This window comes from Stenella coeruleoalba (genome assembly GCF_951394435.1).
Source record: "Stenella coeruleoalba genome assembly, chromosome: 3".
Lineage (NCBI taxonomy): Eukaryota > Metazoa > Chordata > Mammalia > Artiodactyla > Delphinidae > Stenella > Stenella coeruleoalba.
Genome location: NC_137148.1, coordinates 90,441,457 through 90,468,193, shown reverse-complemented (window position 1 = coordinate 90,468,193; position 26,737 = coordinate 90,441,457). Strand labels below are relative to the sequence as shown.

Sequence of the window (26,737 nt, the reverse complement as noted above, 5' to 3'; positions counted from 1 at the left end):
AAGAGTTCTGCAGTGTCATAAAAGATCAACACATAAAAAGCAAATTGCTTTTACCATGACAGCAATAACCAACTATAAAATATATTAGGAAAAGTATATTTCACTGTAACAACAAAAATAAAATCCCCAGAAAAGAGTCTGTCAAAAAAATGTATGATTATATAATGAAATCTTATGAAATCAAGAGAAGCCCACTCCTGGTTTAATGAAGATATAGAGTTTTCTCAAAAAGAAATACTATTGTATGGTTGACCCTTGAACAACATGGGTTTGAACTGTGTGGGTTCACTTATACATGTTTTTTTTCAGTAGTATATACTACAGTACTACAAAGTCTGCAGTTAGTTGAATCCACAATGCAGAACCACAGATATGGAGAAACCACAGGTATGGAGAGCCAACTATAAATTATGCTCAGATTTTGACTGCATGGAAGGTTGGCACCCCTAACCCCCGCCTGTTTAAGGGTCAACTGTAATTCTTTTCAAATCAATACTATAAATTTACTGCAACTAAAATCAAAACTTCAAAAAGATATGCTCACCAATAGCCAAAAATTTTTGAAAAACATTAGGAATGCTTTACCCCCATCTCTGAAAACATACCAGAAACTATAAGCAATGCATTATTTATTAGGAATATTAAATACCTTAATTAGAGAATTTAACACATAATAAAACAGCATCCCAAATCAGTAAAAATGAACTTCAAATGGTTTTTGGACTTTTGAATAAGTGTAGCTCTGTTCCTTGCACTCTTCACAGAAATCAATTCCAGATGGAGATCTGGATGCATACATAATTATCTTAAAAGAAAATACAGAATATGCTCTATATTTTGAAATAAAAGTCATAAAAATACTTACCAATTTTACTATATATAAAACATCTCTTTAAAAGAGACACCAAAAGTAAAGCTAAAGACTTAAGTGACCAACTGGGAGAAAACATTGCAGCAGTCATAAAAGACTAATATTTATCCAAACTATATGAAAAACTCCTAACAAATTCATGAGATAAAAAGACAAATCATTCAACAGAAAAATGAGCAGTGTTGGCAAAAGGCAATTCACATGTCTACAATATATGAAAAGATGCCCATCTTCACTAGTCAGTTTTTTTAATATAAACAATAAAAATGGTAATTTTTACCTATTAGATTAATAAAAAAAATTTTAAAATCTAAATCAAATGGGATTTGATTAGGGATATGGGGAGCAGGTACTCATTCCTTGCTGAGAAGCTATAAATTGCTACCAGTCATTTTGGAAGCCAAATGAAGTACCTCTTTAAAACTGCCTAACTCTGGCCCAGCAATTCAAAGCTTAGGCACACTAGAGAAATCCCTATATGCACGTAGTCATACAGGATGACATTCTTTCAGCATTGTTTGTAAACAAAAAACGAAAGGGAAACTACCCTAGTGTCCATTATAGAGTAAATAGCTTGTGGCACACTATATAAATGTAAACAGGTGAGATTAGGTGAGATTATACTCAAGTAAAGAAATCACATAGAAAAGTTGAATGATATACATATATTTATGTAAAAACTGAAGCTATACATTTTATTTCCTGTAGCTATACATAACATGTATATATATTCACAGAAAAAGGTCTAGATGGAAGGTTAACAACTGTTACTTCTAGGGAAGGTATTGGGATTGAAGGTGACTATAAAAAATAGACTTGTTGGGCTTTCCTGGTGGCGCAGTGGTTGAGAGTCCACCTGCCGATGCAGGGGACACGGGTTCGTGCCCCGGTCCGGGAGGATCCCACATGCCGTGGAGTGGCTGGGCCCGTGAGCCATGGCCACTGAGCCTGTGCGTCCGGAGCCTGTGCTCCACAAAAAAAGGAAAAAAAAGGACTTGTCTTCGATGGTTTTACAAGTAAAATGTAGTCATATACTACACTTGTAATTTAAAATGTAAAGAAAAAGCAATATGCACAGAATGATACATTTTAAGAAAAAATATACACAAAAAATTATCCTTTGTATTTCTTTCTCCCTCCCTTCCTCGACGGCAAACATACAGGAAAGGTTTTAGAAGATTACCTGCCAAAATGATGCTTTAATACTATCTAAAGCTATCTCCAATAAAAACAATACACTCAACTCCTCTATTCTCACCTGAAAAAGAAAGCTCAGTTCAAGATTTGTCACAGCAATACAATTTCAGTTTAGAACTCCTGTTTTAGATATTTACAGTCTTCACATTGTACATAATTGTATACTGAAATTTTGCCATATCTTTAGAATATAGTATTTGGGGCAAGGGGAAATACAGTTTTTAAAGTTACAACTTAAATCATTATTAACATTTAAGTCGATGGCTTAAGTTTATATACATTTCTAAAAGAACAAAGTACCAAACCAGATTGGCTTACTTCCTCAGCCATTTACTAATTCTACCTTTCACCATTAAACAAAAACACTTTGATAGTTAAAGTTATCGTTGATCATCTCCTTGTGAGGACTACTCCTTCTGGAGATTATTCTGTAAAGCTACATCCTAATCAGAATAGAATAGTGTTGGTGTTCAAATACAACCAGCTGAATTTTACGAATGACACTACTTTTGAGTGTAAAAACTAACAAGTTTTTAGAACAGTGTGCTTTTGAGAATTGCTTACTTTTAATTCACATATTGAAATCTTGAACCACAAAAACAATGACGATGAGAAAAAAAAGTACCAGAACTATCTGGTTTCACAATGGTTATGACAGAAAAGTACAGTCAGCAGTTTCTTCCCAAATAAAAAGGTCATCAGTGGGGAAGAAAAACCTTTGAAGGATATCTTCAATGGAATTCGGAATTTCCCTCACCTATCCTAGGTATCTGTTCAACTGCCTCCTATAGCAAGTTGCCTTGTGAAAGTGCCTCTCATATAAAAGAATAAAAGAATAAGTTCCTTTAGAAAGGCTACAATGTAGAGAAGACTAACTGGGCCAGTGTTAGAAAATCTGGATCTGTTTCTGAGATCCTGAGCAGACCTCAGCAGTTTCCTCTTCTGCAATGCAAGAGGGCTGCACTGTCTGACACACCTTCCGGCTCTAACTATGTTTTCATCAAAGGCCACCAAGGAAGGAAACATGCCTTTTTACCTTATAACATGAAGGCATTTTCATAACTGTTTTATGTATTGGTTTTATCTTCAGTGTAGTTCAGCAATATTCTACATTAAACACCCAGCATACCTCATATGTTACAAATATTCAAAAAACACGAGCTTGGTGACGACAATTCAAAAGAAGTCATATCCAAGTAACTGATGTGAAGAGACTCAGAAAATAAATCATTTGAGAATACTCTTTATGTCTTTAAAACAAAAAATAGGTATACTTTTATTTCAAGAAAGTATTCAGCATTTAAAGTGGAGAATGACAGACTAGTTGGTAGTGCTGGCATTTATTTTCTTTTCACATTGACACTTGGAAAACAAGGTTGTAAGTTAAACTCAATCTCTTTAATATAAAAGTCTTTATTTAGTCACCTAAGTTTATTTTTACAACAAAGCACTTTTAATGTAATTTAAAACACACATGCTTTGATTGAAGAGTGATTGTAAATGGATCCAGTTTTCTTCCAACTGTGATGACAACTTAGTCATTTCCTCTAGAAGTACTGGCTCTGAAGGAAGCATTTTAAGGTGTAACTGAAAAGAAAAACGATAGTCGAACATTTAATTTAAGAAAATTAAAATTTTGTTTATTCTGGATTTAACTGTTTTACCAAGGAAGCTCAGAAGGTACTATTCTTAATTTTTTTTCTTAAATGCTGGTTTATTACCATCTCCCATCTCCCTCTCCTCTATTATGAGTTCCTTTATGGTACTGTCACTCTTTTAATAGAATTCAAGTGGTCATCACTCTCCTCCACATAAGGACAGTCCTGATACAGATCCAGAAACAAGGTCCCAGTTCTAACACTAAATCTGTATTTCTGTGCTTCTTTTAAGTTTCTCCTTTCATAGTAACCCATTGTTAATGAATGACCTATGGGCCCTTTGCTTTATTTTCTAAAGATTTAAGTAAACATATTCAGGAAGGTAAATTTGGGAACGAATATAGAAACAATTTATGGCATTTCTATTTTTTTTTTTTTTTTTGGCGGTACGCGGGCCTCTCACTGTTGTGGCCTCTCCCATTGCAGAGCACAGGCTCTGGCCGCGCAGGCTCAGCAGCCATGGCTCACGGGCCCAGCCGCTCCGTGGCATGTGGGATCTTCCCGGACCGGGGTACGAACCTGCGTCCCCTGCATCGGCAGTCAGACTCTCATCCACTGTGCCACCAGGGAAGCCCCAGCATTTCTATTTTTAATTCTACATACTACTTTTCAAATAATTTAAAATAATTGCCTCAAGTGAAAAGTTGTTTTAGATATTTATGGGATAAATGAAGAATCATATCTGCTATTACTGAAAATCAGCATCATCTACCTCCTTCAATACATTATACTCCTTCAATACATTATACTACTGAGATAAACATGAGTTCTCTATTATATTAGTCATAAAAGCAACTGTCATTGTCAAATCATTTGAAACTCCTTCAACCAGGATAGAAGTAAATATTTTGATTTCAACAGTAGAAAAAACAAAACAAAAAATAAACATAAAACCTGACTCTCTTCATGATCATTAAAAAAAAAGTCTGCCGAAATGTAACTACATTAAAAAGTTAAGTTTAGTATACTGATCAAATGGATGACACATAAAAGTCAGGGGGTTGAGTCAAAATTGTGTTAAAAAACAAAAGCCAACAAAAAACAATTATAAGCTGCTGCACTATCCAGCCATCCAGTATGGTAGTCACTAGGCACAGGAAGCTATTTAAATTAACTAAATTTCTATAAAGTGAAAAATTCAGTTTCTCAGTCACATTAGCCACAATTCAAGTGCTCAGTAGCCACACACGGTAAGTGTGGATATGGAACGTTTCCATCTTTGCAGCAAGTTCTATCAGACAGTACTCCTCTAGAGGAGGGCAAGCTGCGAAGTACTTTTTTATATATTAGACTTACCTTTAAAAACAACGCAAGGTATGCCTGGGCTAACTCAAAGTCACGCTTTTTGTCCAACATCATCCTGATCATTTTCAAGAAGCTCTTCATAACTTCTACAGAACCACCACAATCAGGAGACAAACTTCGCAGCTCTGTTTCAATTCCTGACGGGCCTAATTCTTTCAGAAGGTTAAGAGCAGCTTCATCTACATTAAGTTTTAATAAGAATCCAGTTATTATCTACAGTCATTTCTTTTAGGAAACTAGTTTACATTTCAAACCCAACATATACTTAAATTGCACAAGAAATTACTTCTATGGCTTTTTTTTTTTTTTTTTTTGCGGTACGCGGGCCTCTCACTGTTGTGGCCTCTCCTGTTGTGGAGCACAGGCTCAGCGGCCATGGCTTACGGGCCCAGCCGCTCCGAGGCACGTGGGATCCTCCCGGACCGGGGCACGAACCCATGTCCCCTACATCGGCAGGCGGACTCTCAACCACTGCGCCACCAGGGAAGCCCTATGGCTTAATTTTTGTTTTGCATTTTCAGTAAGCTTTTTTCCTATTAAGGCTGTTAAAATCTAATTAATACCTAGCAACAGACATTTTAATATACTCATGAATCAGTCAAACAAATCCAAATGTAAGAAGGCTACAGAGGTATATGCCAAGTTATTAATAGTATTTGCCACTGGGAACAAGATGAGGTGAGGGAATTTATTTTTCTTTCTTTCTATCGTTATAAAAATTATAAAAATACCACATGATTATTAAGAAACATTAACACGACAGAAATATATGTGGGGAAAGACTCCACCCTAATCTTACCCACCCCAAATCTACTTCATTTCCCTAGAAGTAAGCACTCTTGTTTCATATGCATCCTATGAAAACATATTCTATACACTTACAAATTTTATACGAGGTATTTGATATTACAATGGCAATGACTATGCTTTTAGCTTTCTGAAAAGGAAGAACACCAATGACAAAAGTCTAATACGTTTTACTTTCTGTTCTTCAGTATATATTAAATAGTAGTGCTTTTTTTCTTTGTTCCCCCATAAATATAACAAGTTACTCCCTGTTTAATCCTGCTGTTCTTTAGCCATCAGTACCATTCTTTGACTTTTGCCAGTGTGCACTCGAGTGACAGTGGTATGAAAACAAAGCATTTGGATCAGAAAACAAGAGTATAAGTTAAACAGGAGAATGTGATTTTTGTTAATTGCTTACAGCTCTTACTATCATTATTAGCTACAGTCTGTAGCTTTCAAAGTTTAAATCTATTAAAACACTCAATAAATTTTAAAATTACCTTTTTATGTGATAATTTGGTAATATCTGAAATTATCTAAGACAAAAGTCTCTGCTGTATTGCAAACTATATTGCAAACTGTATTTGTAAGTAAAAACAAAAGCAAAAAAAAAATCCAATTTTCCATAAAGAATGAAAGGTTCTCAAAAGATTATTATAATCTCAATATCATCTGAGTTTAGTGTCACTCATTTAATACAACACAAAGCTAAAACTACTTAAGATTAAAACCAAAATTTCAGTCCTTCTGGTTTTTACTTTCAGCTACTGAGAAATCTAATATTTCACTCAATTCTCTTCATATAAAGTAAAATAAACTGAAATACTTGGTAAAATATTTTATAATTTAACTTACATTTATTATTTACCAGTGCTTCCTCAAGTTTCAAGCAGAAATCTGATTTTTGAGCCAAAATTCCAAGATTTACCACTTTAGACTTAAACAAAAACAAATAAACATTATTCAAAAACCATAAATGTAACAGAAAATTTATAGTTTATAATTAAAAGCTATCAGTAATTTACTCTATATCTGTAAAACTGGGTCTTGGTTAAAACTACAAATGTAAAACACAAAGTACACACCCCATATACTTAGAATGCTCCCTCCAATTTGCTTCTTACCTGTTGAGGATCACTATTTTGTTCAGGTGCAGCATACCTGGGTACAAGGCCAGGAACTGTTGGAATGAAAAACGGTGCTGATTTGGGTACTTTTGGTGGTTCCTTTGGTTTATTCTTTTTCTAATTAAGAGAAAATGAGAAAAGGAAAAAAGACTAGTAAGTAATTAAGTATTTAATTCCCACTTAATTTTTTAAAAGTCCAAAAAGTAAAGAAAGGGATGAAACTTTTTCAGACTAGTTTGCTAAAATAAAATCCCAACCAACCAAAACCACAGATATCCTTATTCCCAGTGCAAACCTCCAGTATTCTTGCTGATACGGCAGAAGGAAAATGACAGGGTTCAGGAGAAGCTTTAAGGCAAAAACAGCCCATTTTCCTGAAACATGAATATTTACGTGAAGAAGTAACAAGTAATTTTGAACTTCCTTTTTATTGAAATACAACCTTTTCTGCAAAATGGGCTAGAAAGCAAAATTTACATAAATGCTCAACAGTTTTTCAAATATCTTTTCTCCAAAAGAAATTTGGAGCCAGAGTTAGACTCCACCATTAGAAGTAATTTGGTTAAATTTTTCTGTGATGCATGGCCCTCATTCTTCTATTTTGTTGGAATTTTTATTTTTCCTTAGTACTTTGTGCTTTTAAAAAGAGAATACTGTTGCTCATTTATAAAATATTTCAAGTGTTAGCAAAATTCTATCATGAAAACCTCCCTTGGAATTCCCACTGACAGAATTCAGTTTTGGTGACTACATTGGTACAGATCACTATCTCAGGAGCATATGGTAAACTGCCTAATAAAGGAATCGCACAATTTTACCTTACACTATTCCTCTTCCATTCTTTAGGAACCCTGGGGAGTTGCTTTCTGAAAGAAAGCCAGGGATACTTGTGGCCTCCTGGAGGCACAGCATAAAAGAAAGTTGTTACATGAAAGCCAGACGAAGCACTGCCACTAGCAATGAAAGCACAGCCCTTCTTTGTGATGGTAGAAAGTATAGTAAAAGTCACAGTTACTCTTCTAATTCATTGTTCTTGAGTTAGAAGGCAGACAGTCACTGAGTTGTAAATAAAAACAAAGGGCTTTGGAGAAGTTCCACAGGGCTCTGGAAATCACCTAATTTCATAAAGAAAACCTAAAGTAGAAAAGTTACCCATAGGACAAAAATGAAAATTCTAACCTCTTTCATTCAGAAGGAAATAAAAATATTGGAGGTGTTAGCATATTTCTCTCATAAAGAGCATTCACTCAGGTTTCTGGATGTTTTTATGCAGAACAAACTATATCTGAGCAGCAGATATTTTGTCCCTTTACGGCTGACAAACTAGACAACATAATGGAGAGATTTCATAACTATGTGCCTGGACAGCATACCTTTATGCTGATGCCCAATCTTTCAAAAAGTGAGCAAGTAAAAAGAAGCACTTTTAAATTCTGTGAGTCAAATTAACATGTGAAAACCTCTCTTTTCTTACCCAAGACACAAACAACTTTTCTTGTTATTAGTTACAAAAATACTTGCTGCACCTTGTCATAGTTATGTCAGTGTTCCTTACACTTTTTTTTAATGCCAGCCCTTAATGTGACTTAGTACACTTAGTACACACATAACCTCTGGTGACTGTATGCATTTCATAAAACAATACTTACCCTAATTATCAAAGGACAGTCTCTGAAATTTTCTACTCTAGTCTATACCTCTATACCTTTCAATTGCTTTTGCTACTCACAAATAGGGGTCATGAAACATGCTTTTAAAAAATTAATTTATGCCATAATTGTCCATTTTTAATGTAAAATTGTAAACTCAAGGACAAAGGGCCTAAGTTTTTTTCCACTGCCGTCTCAGGACACTACCCCGTACCTAGTTCATATTAAATTATGTGCCTGAACCCAACAGCAAATCTTCTTATAGCTGACAGAGCAGGGTGTGGTATGATAAAGGGTGACTGAAGCTTACTTTTAAAAAGGCCAGTGAAAATATTCTAATCCCCAAAATGTCTAGGAATAGAAACATCACACATTATGGCAATATTTTTTTTTTCTTATTTCAGAAGTTAAAAAAGTAATTCATTAGGCTGGGCTTAAAACATCCAATTTCTAATAGCTCTGTAGTTGCAGGCTATACTTTTGCTATATCCAAAGGCCCTTGATTGCCCTCAAAGTTGATACATGTAGAGAGAGAAAATCTTGCGATAATCATACTAGATTAAACAGCATTTAAACAAATGGTATTGTCTTTACTACCTTAGGCATCACCTGCTCCTCCTAAAGCCCTCAAAGTAAGGGAAGCTACCTCTACTAAAGAAAATACTTTTGGAATGTGTCTTTAGGGGCCAATATTAAGTGTACTATAGTATTACCTTAATAACATCAAGATTTAGAAGATTTTTCCACCGGGATTCAGGAAGGAGTGACAGAGTCACCAGCTGCTCATTCAACTGTTCTGGGGAGTCATACTCTATCATTTCATCACTTGGTTCTGTGGTTTCTTCTAATAATTCTACATCTTAAAACAAAAAATTTTCAGGTAAAACAAATTAATGCTGAATGAGATTTTTACCATATAAAAGCAAATTAGTTCATTCTAAATGAACTAATTAGTTCATTTAGAACTAATTAGTTCCATTAGTATTTCATAACATGTTCACTCAATATAGCCTTGTAAAATCTTTCTATTTATTTAGTTCATCTTCTTATTTTCTCATATTAACTACAGTTCCCATCACCAGACTCAAAACATTTCTCCACTGGTATACTATTTGATATCAATACATCAATTATATCTTTGCATAAATTCATGAAGTCATTCAAAATATTTCACATAAGCTAAAAAATACTTTGATTGAATGCATTAAATTTTGCCTTCAGTATCAATATCCTGCACGTTAGGTTTATTATATTACACTTCAAAAACTACTTTACTATTTTGTGATTACCTTGGGTTTGACAAGTACCAGGAAGCATCACTACTGAAGGAACATAATCTGTGGGAAGTGGCCGTAATGAAACAACTGAATACAGGGAAATATTGGACCTGAGAAACAAAAACATATGCAATATTGTAAAACTTATAAAAATATGTTCAGGGAAACTTCAATTACTGGTAATAACCTCCACAACCTTGAACTTGGCTATAAATTCTGATCACTTGTAAGTTAAAAAAAGATCTCAAAAATAGACAGTATTAATTTGAAAATGCTGATTCATATCATAGATGTCATCACAAGAAAGGTGTGCATACACATTATTAATGGAGTCTTTATTCCTAATGTAGCACAAAAAACTACTGCGTTGGCCAAAAGGTTCGTTCGTTTTCTCCCCTAAGATGGCTCTAGTAGCACTTAGTTGTCTTCAACTTCATTCGAAACAATTTTGTTAGGTTGTATGTGACAGCTGTCATATCAGCGTGCATTTAAAAAAAGACTTAGCAAATTGGTAAATTTTTGTGTAGCCATTTTAATATTGAAAATGGACCAAAAAAAGCAACATTTTTGGCATATTATGCTTTATTATTTCAAGAAAGGTAAAAATGCAACCAAAATGCAAAAAAAGATTTGCACAGTGTATGGAGAAGGTGCCTTGACTGATAGAACGTGTCAAAAGTGGTTTGCAAAGTTCTGTGCTGGAGATTTCTTGCTGGACGATGCCCCACTGTCAGGTGGACCAGTTAAAGTTGATAGCGATCAAACAGAGACATTAACTGAAGACAGTCAACGTCAAAATGTCCAAATCAAGCATTGAAAATCATTTGCACCAGCTTGGTTATGTTAATCGTTTTGATGTTTCTGTTCCATGTAAGTTAAGCAAAAAAAACCTTGATTGTATTTCCACATGTTTCTCTACTTAAATGTAAAACATTTAAAAAACATTCCGTTTTTAAAACAAATTGTGACGGGCGATGAAAAGTGGAACTGTAATAATGTGGAACGGAAAAGATCGTGGGGCAAGTGAAATGAACCACCACCAACCACACCAAAGGCCGGTCTTCATCCAAAGGTGATGTTGTATATATGGTGAGAATGGAAGGGAGTCCTCTATTATGAGCTCCTTCCAGGAAACCAAACAATTAATTCCAACAAGTACTGCTCCCAACTGTACCAACTGAAAGCAGCACTCGACGAAAAGCATCCAGAATTAGTCAACAGAAAACACATAATCTTCCATCAGGATAACGCAAGACTGCATTTGTTTCTTTGATGACCAGCAAAAACTGTTACAGCTTGGCTGAGAAGTTCTAATTCATCTGTTGTATTCATCAGACAATGTACCCTCGGATTTCCATTTATTTTGGTCTTTACAAAATTCTCTTAATGGAAAAAATTTCAATTCCTTGAAAGACTGAAAAGGCACCTGGAACAATTCTTTGCTCAAAAAGACAAAAAGCTTTGGGAAGGTGGAATTAGGAAGTTGCCTGAAAAATGGCAGAAGGTAGTGGAACAAAAGGGTGAATACATTGTTCAATAAAGTTCTTGGTAAAAAATGAAAAATGTGTCTTTTATTTTTACTTAAAAACTGAAGGCACTTTTTGGCCAACCCAATATTTATTTGAGAGATCAGTAATGGCTAATACTTTTATAAGGTAACATAACATCCATATATTTATGTTGCTTTGACAAATGGCAACCTTCATGTAAGGAAATTATAAATGAAGTAAAGATGGACTGAGAGAATTAAGTCAGAGAGAGAATATGCTGAACAGATTCTTGGGGGGTTGCTGAACAATCATGGATTTCTACTTTCTAGAATGGTCCTCTAAGTGCTACCTGACCCTGCACCATGGCCTTGGATGACTAATCAAGATGTGGATACCTGTCCCAAAGTGGGCTAATCACATTCTGTCTCCCAAACATAATGAATCTGGAATGGAAAATAAAAATTGGAAATATCAGATTCTGAGTTAATAGCTGTACTATATGCTCTTGTTGCTGAGGGACCACAGCTACCATTCTTCTCTTGTCTTGATTGTTCAAGCCTCAGATTCCAGGAGATACCCCATTTTGCTTATTAAGATGGCCAGAATCTATTTCTATTATATAGTGAATTTACTTTCATACCTAAAAAGCCAATTAGAAAATCTTGTAATTAGAAAAGGAATTCATTTTTTCCTCTTCCTCAATAATAAGAGTTAAAAGAATTAGGCATCTAAACTCAGAAAACAAACAAAAAATTTTCTAGACCCAGATAATGGATCATTTATTTTGAACTCTTCTATGTTCATCACCATTAGAAGACCACCATTAAGATCTGTACATGGCTATGAAAAGTTATGCAACTAAAATGAATCTTAGAAAGCATTCAGCCCATACTTATGCCTTATTTTATAGATAAAGGAGTCTGAAGTTGAGAAGTGACTAGCCAAGGTCATAAAGGGGTATTGAGGCAGTGGCAGGAAGACCAGCCTGGCTGGGGATATCCCTTTTCTAAGATTTTTAAACTCACTTATCCTTTCCGCAAATAAAAGCCAAATAGTATAACAGATAATAATCAATCATGTGGTTTAGAATACACACTTGAGCAAAGCTATCTAAATTATCAAGCAGATGTTGACTTAGTCACAGACTTATGGTGAACTATGTGACATTTCCATTTTATAAGTTAAAAAAAAAAACCTAAAGGGCAATGTTAGCAACTATGATTGTCTGACAATATCGTCTTCCTTTTCCTTCTTACCCCAAAGAGAACTGTATACAAGAACTTACCATAGATAAATTCCAAGGTGGTCTACATGGGAAGTGGCCAGAAAGTCTCCAGTAGGGGACATAGTAACATTAAGAGGAGCTGAGTCCAACAAAAAGCTGTCTATAAGGCTATAGAAAGAATCAAGATGTTAAAATATTTGAACTCTACCAAAAGGATATAATTCACAAAATACATTTTTGCTAAAAAAACAAAGGGTAAGAGATGCAGAAATTTTTTTTTAAATCACCAACACCAGAAAGTCATCACTAACAAAGAGCTTTGTTAACTAAGTTACTATGTGAAAATAATCTCCTTAATGAGAACGACCCAGAGCAGAGCACTAAATAGACCAATTAACTGGAGAGAGTTTCATCAACAGGGAGAATACAGGAGGAAATGCTGTTTTTCTGGAATGCCATTTTGGCAGACTTGGAAACAATTCTAAAGATGTCACATGTTTAAAATAGATTATCAGTACTCTCCTGTATTTGTTATTTCAGTAAAATAATAAAAGGTGTAGGCAACAGAAGAAAGTAATAAAATCATTATAAATAATAAGGGAATGGTAGTAGAAAAAAAATTTGAGCAATTCTGTTTTTCAAATAGGTAACCATGCTATATATGAAACATGAAAATTCAGTCTATAGAGCATAACCATAAAGCAGCACTAGTCTCACAGCTTCAAAAAGCTATGAGCAGGGGTTGAAATTGGGGAGGAAAAGGGAGCAATCACACTCAAGAAGAAGACTCAGAATAGGCTTCTCACAAAACAGTGTGTGAGGTGAGCCTTACAAATGGACAGGAATTCAATGGATGTTGACGGTAAAGAAAGCATCTTCTGGATGAGGGAAATGTGGAGGGCAAGGTGAGGGAAAATACTGTCTAGCGAGGAGTGCAGTTTGGTCTTGAATACCAAACATCTGAGTTTGTTTTTGTCTCTTAATAAATGGAAAGTCACTCCAGGCTTTTGAGCAGATAGTGCTGTAATCTTCACTTTCATAAGAAAATCTGCTAGCAGAATGTAGAATATATCTGAACAGAAAGAACAGTGAGATTATGGTAGTAGTCATCTAACAAGCAGTGAAGATTTGAACTAGGATGGTGGAAGCAGGAAATTTAACGAGGTGAATTTAAGGAGCAAAAGGAAGGCCTAACACATTGGCATCTTGCAGAAGAGGCTTCTTAGGCTGGCCAAGAGTGTGAATACCTTGTATACTTTAAGAGGAGTATACTGGTTTTAATCAGGGCTGTTTTAAAAACTACTTTACTCACTGAAGCCAATACATTATCCATGAGAAGGCATGGCAAGATGACTGAAGCTCAGAATCTACATTAAATAAACCAAATTATTTCAAGAAAGCAAATGACAGGAGTTAACACCTTTTTTAGTGCTCCATGCTAGGAAGTATCCTGAGCACTTGTGCCTACTAATTTAATCCTCACAACCCTATGAGGCAGATCTGTCCCAACTATACACATTAGAAAAATGAGGCCCAGTAAGATTTAAAAACTTGCTCAAGGTAGAAAGTAACTGAGCCATATCTGTCACCAAGCAGTCTGCACACTTAATCACTATAAGCTCAGTAAAACCATTATGGAAACTAAAGGTACGACAGTTTGATAGCACACACACCCAAAAGATGCCTACACTGGTGATTCATGAAGCACACTCTGAGCAGCTCAAAATGAAGACTTTCCAATGGAAGCATTAAATGACTTATCCATGATAAAATCTCTCTCAATGTGTTCACAGAGTGATTAACAATGTGAACCTTAACTAGGTAGTAGGACAAGACTAAATTTAGGAGCACTACAAACAAACCAAAGTGTGCTCAGGACAATGACTGATGTTTAATTTTCACTTATGGGGAAAAAAGAGTAATAATCTGTCTGATTTCTGCTCAACCCTTCTTTGGAAACTCACAAGAACAGCTGCTCTTGGGGATCAAAGGAATTGAGGAGAAGGACGATTGCTATACACTTATTATAACCAGAGACTGTAAAATTATTTGTTAATTCATTTAATGCAAACAACCCAGAGCAGAAACTTTATCTCCATGTATACTGATGATTAAACCTAAACTCAGCAATTTCAGATCTTACCATTTCTTCTTTGTCTTAATATTTGTTCACTACAAGTGTAAGTGTGTGAGGGGTGAAACTCCCTAACATGTTCAGAATCTATCTGTTAAAAAGAGAAATGTACTGCTTGAGCAAATTTATTTTACTTGATACTATAATTGCTTTGGCAAATTCATTGTGCAATGTGACTTCCACAGCTGTTGTGTGTGGGTAGGCTGGCCTTCCATTATGTAAAAGCATCAAACTGAGGAAGGTGGTTTCCACATCCATAGCATATTTTACATGACCAAATTAGTTCATAAAGCTTAAGTCTACAGGCTTAATCCCAGACCTAACTACCATATAGTCTCCTGCTAATCCTACAGAATGAAGTCTCAGGTAAATTATGTTTTTTGAGAGAAAAACTGAAAAAAAATTCCCATTTTAAGGGATCAGATTTTCAAGTACAAAGCTCCTCATAAACAGAAGTAACATTAACCCACTTCTGATTATATTCTAAACAAATGCAGAGAATGTCTAGATGTTCAATCTCCAGAGTGACGGAATCACCTTACAAAGGAAACTTTAATGAACAGAATAAAGGGATAGTTTTGCCTCAGTGAGAAATGCAAAACAATGTTCTACTGCAATTATTCTCATGTAATGCTCCTCAGAAAGCAAGGTCAGGTGAATGAGACAGAAAAAAAATGCAAAATTCTATTAAAACTATTTAATTTTATATTTTTCTCACCCCCAAAAGAGTTCAACCTAAACTTCTAGGAGATTAAAAGCAACCAGAAATTACAGGTGGTAGTGGTAGGGGATGACAGATAATTTCAGGGATAAAAAATTTCAACTCTGGGACTTCCCTGGTAGTGCAGTGGTTAAGAATCTGCCTGCCAATGCAGGGGACACGGGTTTCAATCCCTGGTCCGGGAAGATCCCACATGCCACAGAGCAACTAAGCCCATGCACCACAACTGCTGAGCCTGTGCTAAAGCAGTATTTTATCAAAATAATAAAAATTAAAAAAAAGAAATTAAAAAAAAATTTCAACTCTGCTTCTCTGAGAATCCTACAAACACAAGAAAATTTTCAGCACTTAAACAAAAAAACCTTTACAGTAAACAGTTCAGTACCTATGCAATTTGTTTTAATTATTTTTTTGGATGCATTGGGTCTTCGTTGCTGCATGCAGGCTTTCTCTAGTTGCGGCAAGTGGGGGCTACTCTTTGTTGCGGTGCACGGGCTTCGCATTGCTGTGGCTTCTCTTGTTGTGGAGCATGGGCTCTAGGCACACGGGCTTCAGTAGCTGCGGGGCGTGAGCCAGTAGTTGTGGCTCATGGGCTCCACAACACAGGCTCAGCAGTTGTGGTGCATAGGCTTAGCTGCTCCGCGGCATGTGGGACCTTCCTGGACCAGGGCTCGAACCCGTGTCCCCTGCATTGGCAGGTGGACTCTTAATCACTGCACCACCAAGTAGTCCCTGCAATTTGTTTTAGATAGGCACAATTCCAGATGGATACATCTGTATGTTACCACACACACCAAAGGTTTACTCATACGTATCACTTTTTAGCCTTCGTAATGAGTATATTCATTCTTTACATATTTAACATGTTATGTAAATGATAAAGCTGCTTACTGAAGAAAAAACTAGGACTCTCCAAAGGTTGCCATACTAATTATGTTTAAAACAAATAGGGGAAATCAAAAAACCCAACAGAGGACTTCCCTGGTGGTCGAGTGGGTAAGACACTGAGCTCCCAATGCAGGGGGCCTGGGTTCAATCCCTGGTCGGGGAACTAGATCCTGCATGCATACTACAACTAAGAGCCCGCATGCCGCAACTAAGAAGTCCACATGCCTCAGTGAAGATCCCATGTGCCGCAACTACGACCCAGCACAACCAAGATTAAAAAAAATAAATATTAAAACAAAAACAAAAAAACCCAACAGTTACCTATGGTTGTATGGTGAAATACTGATCCTTACTTCCTTACTATCTTCTACATCAAGAAAACCAAATCATCCTTAGAACATATGACACAACCCAAGCAAGGCTGATATTACAACTATTGGGAAATGTCTTTCCCCTATGCTTATTACAGCAAAATCTCATTAACAAACTATGTCGCCTTGGGCAAATCACTTAACTTCTCTCTGAGCCTCCGTTTCCTCATTTGTAAAACAGGACTAAAAAACAGTACCTATACCTAATAGGATATGAGAAAAGACGAAAAATAAAAGCATATCAAGTGCATAGCAGCTCATGGTAAATGTTAGCTTGGCTGCAGTTAGGCAGCAGCAGTTGTATGATACTGCTTTTCAACCTTTCTCATTTGCTCCACTTCAAATCTTAACCAAAAAAGTAGTTTTTTCTTTATTAAAAATATACTTTGGTCCAATCATTATATTTTCTTTAAACAATCCCTATGTGACTCACTTCTTGCTCTGGTGTTTCTCCCAGCTTAATGCTTTTGTATTCACTTAAAATTGCCTGTGTTCACTGAAAAATAAGATACCAGAGTTGAAAATCTATCGGATTTGAATCTGTTCATCTTTTTACTAAAATAAGAAATTCAGCAAAAAAGGCTAATGCTGAGTCAAAGACTGGTGGCTTTGAATGCTACTTTCAGATCCTAATTCTTCCATTCCAAAAAAAACCTTACCACTTTAAAAAAATATTTTGCTAGTGTAGTACTACTGAACATTAACCTGTCTCTCCCATCTAATAATGTGAACTTAAACTACTAAAAAGGAAAATGAAAAGGGCATTGTGTCAACTCTATTTTCTGTACAACTTTCCTACTGTAAAGTAATTCAAATTATAATGTTCACTTTTAGATAGAAGTAAAAGTCCAAGAAGCAAAAGACTAATCAATATTTCTAATGGTACCTTTAGAAAAAAGTTGTGTTTCTTTTTTTTTTAATTAAGAAAGTACCAACTTGAGGTGAATGTTTTGAAGCTGAAGGACACAGGCAACTAATTATATTTTGCTTTACTCTAAGTACAAAAGAGACCCACCTGTGGACCAAATTCCCTAGTTATTAGAGTTGGACCCATTAGTGACACTCTTGCTGTGCATATTTCCAAATCCAGTATGTATGCTGTATAGACAGCTTTGCCTCATTCCTTTATCAAACTTAAAGGGAAATAAGTACATCAGCGTTTTTCCTTTCTAAAGGTCAAATTGCTTTCAGGTATGAGCTTATCTAATTCCTGAGAAAGAAGAGTAGTAGAATTGGACAAAACTTAGTTTAGGAACATTTCAAAAGATTGAAAAGTACTAGCTTCCGTCTCATCTTTCTCACGTATCTCTTTTCTTATGGTATGTTCCTTTTCCCATCACTCCTTTCAAACTCAATCTAAGCAATTCTATGTTAAGTGATATGATTTCAAATTGTATCTATTCCTACATAATTTTTAACAACAAAGTACTCTCTCTCTCAAATTACTGAACAGAATTAATGTTTTTTCTTCAAGTGCTGTTTTAGTAGCACGTTTCAATCTATGCCAGATTTCTGAACACTGTTGGGTTTTACCCAAATCTTAAGACACATTTTCAGTACTTTAAGGTATCTAAACGTCTTTTTTCAAGAATTATGTTAGAGACAGAAAATATATAATACACACAAAGCAAAGTGTTCTAATCTCTTAACTAAATTCAGTATCAACAACAACAACAAAAACAAAAAAATACTCAAAATAAAGTTTGTAGTCCTAAAGTACGATCTCTACTTTGGAGTATCAAAAAGGCCAAATGTGCTTTCTTAAGGTTTATGCAACTCACTTCTATATCTCAATTTTGTAGGAGTAGAGAACCTAAGAGGTTGGATTTTCCTATTATCTTTTATGGCACTAATCTCTGCTGTTTGAGATAAAAAACACTACAAGGATAAAATATTGTCAGGTTAGAAAAACTCCCCAAATATATTCACATTCTAAAAGTACATAATCCATTAACAACAGGTAAAAGTCACATGTAATGACAATGACTGAGAAAACCTCAGATAAGGTTAGAGATTTAAAAACTCACCATCCAGATGGAAGGTCCCAAGTTCTAATAGAGCAATCCATTGAAGCACTTATTAACCAACGACCATCAGGACTGAAAGCCTTTAAATAAAAAAAAAAAAAAAAAAAAAAAAAAGAATACATATATAAATATATGTGTGTGTGTATATGTATGTATTTCTGTATGTATGTTTGTGTCTGTATATTTAACAGCTTAAAGAATACAAGAAATGAAAAGATAACGCATGCTTCATTAAAAAATGTTTGAAGTATAAAATTTACATCTTATTACATAAAATGCCATCTTATATACCACTGATTTGGATACAGCTAAGGACTAAGCTTTTACATGAATTATAAAAAGTTTTAAAAATGAACAGTTTCACCCAATTTTCAATTTCTACCCCATAATCTCCTACATTTATAGACAGTTAACAAACTGACTACTAATTGTTTTTAACATAAAACTGCTGTTTTGAGAACATTCTATTAGAAATATTTTGTGAGCCTAATTTCAATAATAAAGTATCTGTGAAAGCAACAAAAGCTCCATTTCCTTGAAAACCATCTATATCTTAGAATGGCTTTCTAAGAATGATTTTGAAGAATGCAATTTCTCTTAATATAGTGAAGTTACTAAAGAAGTCCTTCAGCTTGTACTTATAGATTCAGTTAAAAGTCTTTTCTCCCTTAATGATCTTTTATTTCCAAAGTATAAATTAAAACCACAATAATCAGATTTTCAAAATAAATTTAAATAATAAACTACTTATGCCACCATGAAGAAGTTATATCTTCTCTGTAGATAAAAATGGAAAAATAATAGCTCTCTTCCTGCAGCACATGAGCTTTAAACCAAGTCAAATGTAAAAGAAGACCCAAAAGGAAAAACTTTAAGGTTTATAATGGTAGTAGGTTGTTCATCCAGGAGTGTAAACACACCATAGGGATTATGACCATCCGTATTAGCAAATAATAGTGGGATAAGTGAACTCCAACTTGGTCATGGGGCTGCGATGATACTGTGGAAACTCAAACCTTAAGGTGCAGAGAACTCAATTTACAGAAGGATAGTGCAGATAATAAAGTATGGGAAAATGACTTTGATAGGTGAAGTCATGTAATAAATGCTCATAGGTTTAATGGAACAGGAGTAATTTGTTATTGACTAGGGGAAACTCCAGACATACAACTTGAAAGTAAAGTTTGAAAAGGAAAGAAATAGGAAGAGCAAGATGGCATTGACAGATGTTTTCAAAAATGCAATTTCATCAAAATTACTCCACTCCCACCCCCATTTCTACAGATGCTGTCACAACAAATTCTGTTGATGGGTAGTTCTGCCAATCTCTTATCTGCAGAATAACACAATTTCCCGACCATTAACCCCCCACCCCTGATTTTTAAGGAAATGGGGGTAAACATTGCAAATTCAGATTTTTGTTGTGAGAACTGATAAATAAAAGTAGCTGTTGGGAGTGTCACTATGTAGGATTTTCTTTTCTTTTATTTTTTCTGTTTCAAGTAAATAAAGGTATCTGCAATTGATGCAAAGTCTTCAACTTACACTTTTTAAACTAGAGTACTTATTATCATATTTCTCACTATAACAACATAATAGTAAGCTAAAACACATTTTTATTAAACTCTTTTGAAGTTAAGATATATAACCTGTAGAAATAACACTAAACTAGAATGAACCAAGAATCAGATATTCCAGGTCTCCTATTAATTCATTATGAATGTAGAAAAACAGAAATGAGTTCTCTCAGCTTAGTTTAATATTAAGTCAAAAATGATACACTTATGTTTCAATGATTCACTCTCCAAAGTATATTTTGGCCTTGTTTAAAGAGAAAAAAATGAACTCTGGGATTTATACTTTAATGGCATTAACTTCCTGAGAAATATTAAACTTCTTTTAATTCTAAATTTTCCTTAAAAATCTCTTTTTTGAAAATTAGTCTCCTAATTATTCATTTTGAACACCTCCTATGGTGAGTTTAATGCTATTAAAAGTTTCAATTATTTGAACTTTTTAAACCTAAACAGAAATAGAAATGAATCAAGTTTTATTTAAACATCTAAAGTTTGTTTTACCATGTCATTTATTTGGCCTTGGTGTCCAGAAAACTCTCTGACAATCTTCCTAGTTTCTATGTCCAAAACAGTAATGGAGAAGTCGTCCAAGGCGAGTCCCAGAATGCCACTAGCAAAATAAATGCAACAGTTTTAATGAACAAACAAACAAAAAAAAACCCTTGAACTAAAACCTCACAGTCATTTAAATTTTGTTAATCAAGTATACCTTTGGGGGAAATTAAGGAAAATGCTGTTCTTTTATATGAAAAGTCTGGTTTTTCTCACTTGGTAAATTACCTATAGTTGACCACTTTACATGAGGGTTAGGGTGCCACCCCTCTGCAGACAAAAATCTGCATATAACTTTACAGCTGGGGGACTTCCCTGGTGGCACAGTAGTTAAGAATCCGCTTGCCAATGCAGGGGACACGGGTTCGATCCCTGGTCTGGGAATATCCCACATGCCACGGAGCAAATAAGCCCGTGCGCCACAACTACTGAGCCTGCACTCTAGAGCCCGTGAGCCACAACTACTGATGCCCACGCATCTAGAGCCCATGCTCCGCAACAAAAGAAGCCACCGCAGTGAGAAGCCCACGCACTGAAACGAAGAGTAGCCCCAGCTTGCCGCAACTAGAAAAAGCCTGTGTGCAGCAACAAAGACCCAATGCAGCCAAAAATAAAATTTTTAAAAAAAGATGATATTAACTTTACAGTTGGCCCTCCATGTCCATGGTTCTGCATCTGTGGACTCAACCAACAGTGGATCATGTAGTGCTACAGTGAGTATTTAGTGAAAGTTGTGTATAAGTGCACCTGCACAGTTCAAACCTGTGTTGTTCAAAGGTCTACTGTACTTAAATTAAGAACTAAAAACATCAAGAAGAAAGTCCATTATCATTAAAAGAAAAACTTTACCTGTCTCTATGTAGCAGCATCATATTTGGAGATGAATCAAGGCTCACAGAATGAATTAAAACTTTGTTTTTAAAGTTCCAGAACTTGAGTACTCCTTCACTACCAGTTGTAATTGTCAACTGGTTTAATCCATCCACTGCAACACCTCTAACAGATCCTTTATGGGCTTTAAAGCATATGGTAAAAGAAAAAAGAAATAAGAATTGCAACTGACTCTCTGAACACTACACAAACAGTGATTCCTTTATTTAAATATCTAAGTTCCCACTATTTAACACCCCTAAAATCTTTAAATTAATATGGATTTTAGGGAGCAGAGAGATTATTATACCACTTGAGTAATAACAAAATCCATCAGGTTGATGCCATGAAGATTTCAAAAAATAGTTAAGATTTTCTGCTTAATGCAAGAAGAAAAAAAGAACCTTTAATTTCTATAATATCCACTTTCCCCTAATACAACTATGACTTCATTCTCTTTATTTCAACACGGTGTTTCAAATAGATATAATGGCAGGAACTGCCACATACAGCTGATGATAACCCATATACAACTTTAGCAAAATGACTGGCACTCAAGAATTTAATAAATGCCAGCGACAGTTATTAGCCTTTTATCTATCTATATTACTTTTTTTAAAAATAAGAAAAATAAAAATAAATTCAATACCTTGATCCTTGCCAAAACTTCCTCGGTGTATACCCGACTGCATGTTATATACATCTACAGTTCCTGATGAGAGACCAATCACAGCAAAGTTTCCACAAGAAGTTATATCCACTGCCTTAAGGGAAAAAAAATTAACACAAATGACACAGAAAATAGCTAACATTTTTATTGTACTTTATGGCTTCCAAAGTATTTTTTTAAATCTACTAATTATCTCATTTTTAAGAAAAGAATGATAAATGAATTGCTTCGTTAATTTTCTTAAACATAATGTAATTATATTTGGGTGTATTAGAAATATCTGTTTGATTCTATCTCCATTCTCTAAGAAGTATGGAGAAATCCATACTTCCAAGACAGCAAAACATAACCAAAGTTAACTCAATTGAAATTCATTCAGGAGAATGGTATATCAACTGGTCTTCAATTTCTAATTTATTCACAACGGTACTAAAGTCAAAGCATTCCACTGCCTAATTTCTCATTACCTTACTTTTGTAATTGCTTTTATAGCGGATATAAAACTGGAACCATATCAGTTGGGATGTCCAATGAAAAAGCCCAAAATATTTTAATTACAACGTATTAGGAAGGAAATACATGAGATACTGCATGGAAAACATTTAGTTTATAAGCAGTTTCTGTAAAATAAACTCATATTTTAATACTTAAAGTAGAAATATTATATTAAAAAGATGTCTTTTTTTCTGTTAAAAACATGAGACTGGCTATGTGGTGGGTCATGCTCAGAGAAATCCTTCATTGCCACTGCATCAGTCAGATGTCACCCACCCAAGAGTTAATTCAAAAAACTGTTGAATTTATGCCTAAAGAAACAGATGACTTCTAAGACCTAAAAGAAAATATTCAACGGAGGATATTTAACTGTGCAAAGCAGCATAAGACTGATACACCACTGAGTCAAGATATCTTTACACAGCATCCACAGAAGTATGCTCCACTTACATCTATATTTTTTCTAGACAATTATAGCTTATAACTTAAAAAAAGTTTTAGATAGGAAATTATGGACTAACCTTATAAAGCATTCTATCTTCTCAAATAGAACACTAACATAATTTTACCTATTCTGAACAACTCATAAATGTTTATGCTATGTTATATATTTATGCTCTCAGGAACTAATAAAGATACTAGGCTATAACCTACAAGTAATGGTCCCTGATGGCCCTGCTATACAGTAGTCCCCCTTATCTGCAGGGAATATGTTCCAAGACCCCCAGTGGATGCCTGAAACAGTAGACAGCACCAAACCCTATATATTCTATGTTTTTTTCCTGTACTAATGGGCAGGTAGTGTATAGAGCATGGACACGTTAGATAAAAAGATGATTCACGACAGAGAGGGACAGTGCTACTCAGATGGCATGCAATTTAAAACTTATAAATTGTGTACTTCTGGAATTTTCTATTTAATATTTTCAGATCAAAGTTGACTGCAGATAACTGAAACCATGGAAAATGAAACCATGGATAAGGGGGGACTGCTGTACTTTCTGGAACTTGCATTTATTTTAATAGGATTTATTGTTGTTAATGGGACTGCTTCTAGAAGTCTCCTTTTACTTATTTACTTATTCATTCTAACCTATTGTTGAAGACAGCACAAGCAAAGCAAAAATGAATAAGCTAAGAAGGTTACCTCTGATTGACAAATTGTACTCTAGCACATGGGTTCTCTGATAAATACTTACTGGTTTACTACTTATGGGCTCCTGGCTTTGTTCCAGATAGCTGACTCCAACCCAGCACCAGTTAAGTATCATTGTGTGTGTGTGTGTGTGTGTGTGTGTGTGTGTGTACACACACACACACACACACACACACACACACACAATGTTCTATGAGTGATCATTATAGGCTATGAGTTAAGAACATAGGTTCTAGAAGGAGTGGTCCTAGGTTCAAATCCCAGCTCTTCCATTTACTAGTTTTACTGATCTCAGGCATATTACTCGTTACAGTAAGCCTCAGCCTCAGTTTTACTGCCTATAAGAAGAGGCTAACAATACTCCATTATCATAGGACTATTGTGAAAATAATATAATACTGATATGTGCTAGGCAGAGAGCCTAGAACAAAGTAAGCACACAAAAAATGTTAGCTGTAATTATTATTACCACTACTATTACAATAGCTACTCAAAACTTTGCAGGTAAACTTAAGAAGTTTAAGATAGACTCTCTATGGCTTACAGATAAAAGCTTAAGAGTAGATGTTTGTACTATGGAGAACAGAGCATACATACTGACAAAAAAAATTTGTACAAAATAGGATCAAATGTGGTTATACTTGAAATATGCATTTTCAAAAGCAGAGGCATCTAACAAACTAATAGAGCTAATAGATAAGTTCAGCAAGGTTGTTAAGATACAAGATCAATGTGCAAAAATCAATTATATTTCCATACATTAGCAATGAACAATCCGAAATGAAATTAAGGAAAGAATTCTATTTATAACAGTATTGAAAAGAATACAATTCTAGGAAAAATTACCCAAAGAAGTATGAGGCTTGTATACTGACAACTACAAAACACTGCTAACAGAAATTAAAAATCTAATTAAGTGGAAAGACATCCCATGTTTATGGATCAGGAGTAATATTACGATGGTTAACACTCCTCAAACGGAGGTGTGGAATCAACAAGATCCCTATCAAAATCCTAACTGCCTTCTTTGCAAAAATTGACAAGCTGATGCTAAAATTCATATGGAAATGCAATAGACCAGAAGAGCCAAAACAATCTTGAAAAAAGAAGAACTTGGAAGATTCAATCATCCTGATTTCAAAAAACTTACTAGAAAGGTACCATAATCAAGACAGTGTGGTACTGGCATAAAAATAGACATATAGAACAATTAAAGAAAACTGAGAATCCAGAAAAAAACCCTCACATTCATGTCAAACAATTTTTGGCAAGGGTACCCAGGCCATTCAATGGGGAAAGAACAGTGTTTTGGGCAAATGATGCTGACATAACTAGATATCCAAATGTAAAGAATGAACTTGGATGCCTACATGACATCATACACAAAAATTAACTCGAAAAGGATTATAGATCTAAATTTAAGAGCTAACATTATGAAACTCTCAGATGAAATCACAGGAGTAAATTTTTCATGGCCTTGAGTTAGGCAATGTTTTTCAAAAAACCACAAGAAAAAAAAAAAAGGTTGGACTTCAAAATTAAAACCCCTTATGCTGAAATGACACCAACATGAAAAGGAAATGACATCCCACAGAATGGGAGAAAATATTTGCAAATGACATATGTGATAAGGGACCTGTATCCAGAATATATAAAGAGCTATTTCAACTCAAGAGGAAAAAGATAAATAACCCCATTAAACAATGGCAAAGAATTTGAATAGACATTTCTCCAAAGATGTAGAAATGGCCAATAAGTACATGAAAAGATGCTCAACATTGTTAAGTCACTGGGGAAATGCAAATCAGAAACCACAGTGATATACTACTTCATACACACTGGGACAGCAATAATCAAAAGAACGGATAAGCACAAGTGTTGGCTAGGACATACAGAAATTGGAACCCTTATACATTGCTGGTGGGAATATAAACTTGTGCAGCCACTTTGGAAAACAGGTTGGCAGTTCCTCAAAAACATTAGAGTTACATTATGACCTAACAATTCCACTCCCAGATGTAAATATAGAGAAACAAAAACGTATGTCCACACAAAAACTTGTGCACTGATGTCCACAGAAGCATTATTTATAATAGTCACAAACTAGAAACAATACAAATGTCCACCAACTATCAATGGCTAAACAAAATTTCAAAAGTTGAAAATGAAATATTATTCAGCAATAAAAGGAATAAAGTATTGATACATGCTACAACATGGATGAACCTTAAAAACATTAAACCTTAAAAATGCTAACTGAAAGAAGCCAGTCACAGAGACCATATATTGTATGATTCTATCTGTGTGAAATGCCCAGAATAGGCAAATCTATAGATAGAAAGTAGGTTGTGGTTGCCTAGGTTGGGGAGATGGCAAAGGGGAAAAGTGAGAGGATGGGGCTTATTGCTAGTGGGTACAAGGTTTCTTTCTGAGGTGATGAGAATGCTCTAAAATTAGACTGATTAATTTTGGTGATAACTGCACAACTCTATGAATACACTAAAACCCATTAAATTGTACACTTTAAATGAGTGAATTTTACAGTATGTGAATTATATATCAGTAAAACTTATTTTGAAAAAGCAGAGGCAACGATTCTGCAAACCAAATTTGACATCATTTCTTTATACCTTAAAACCTGAACCCAATAGACGACTTACATTATTATCAAAAGAAAACAAAATAAAA

At 34.8% G+C, this 26,737-nt stretch overlaps 1 protein-coding gene across 1 annotated transcript in view; it reads right to left on the bottom strand.

The window, feature by feature from the left end:
* Window positions 1-3,279: 3,279 nt before the first annotated feature.
* The window catches only part of WDR36 (WD repeat domain 36), a 37,859-nt gene continuing 14,401 nt past the window's right edge, over window positions 3,280-26,737 (bottom strand). Inside the window, exons 13-23 of the mRNA XM_079918373.1 lie at window positions 22,378-22,492; window positions 21,708-21,873; window positions 20,808-20,916; window positions 18,730-18,809; window positions 12,649-12,756; window positions 9,886-9,983; window positions 9,310-9,455; window positions 6,945-7,064; window positions 6,676-6,757; window positions 5,023-5,210; window positions 3,280-3,655 (exon numbers count right to left, since the gene is read on the bottom strand). Coding sequence (XP_079774499.1) covers window positions 3,506-3,655; window positions 5,023-5,210; window positions 6,676-6,757; window positions 6,945-7,064; window positions 9,310-9,455; window positions 9,886-9,983; window positions 12,649-12,756; window positions 18,730-18,809; window positions 20,808-20,916; window positions 21,708-21,873; window positions 22,378-22,492 — 1,362 coding nt within the window. The 3' untranslated portion in view covers window positions 3,280-3,505. The remainder of the gene's footprint in view (window positions 3,656-5,022; window positions 5,211-6,675; window positions 6,758-6,944; window positions 7,065-9,309; window positions 9,456-9,885; window positions 9,984-12,648; window positions 12,757-18,729; window positions 18,810-20,807; window positions 20,917-21,707; window positions 21,874-22,377; window positions 22,493-26,737) is intronic.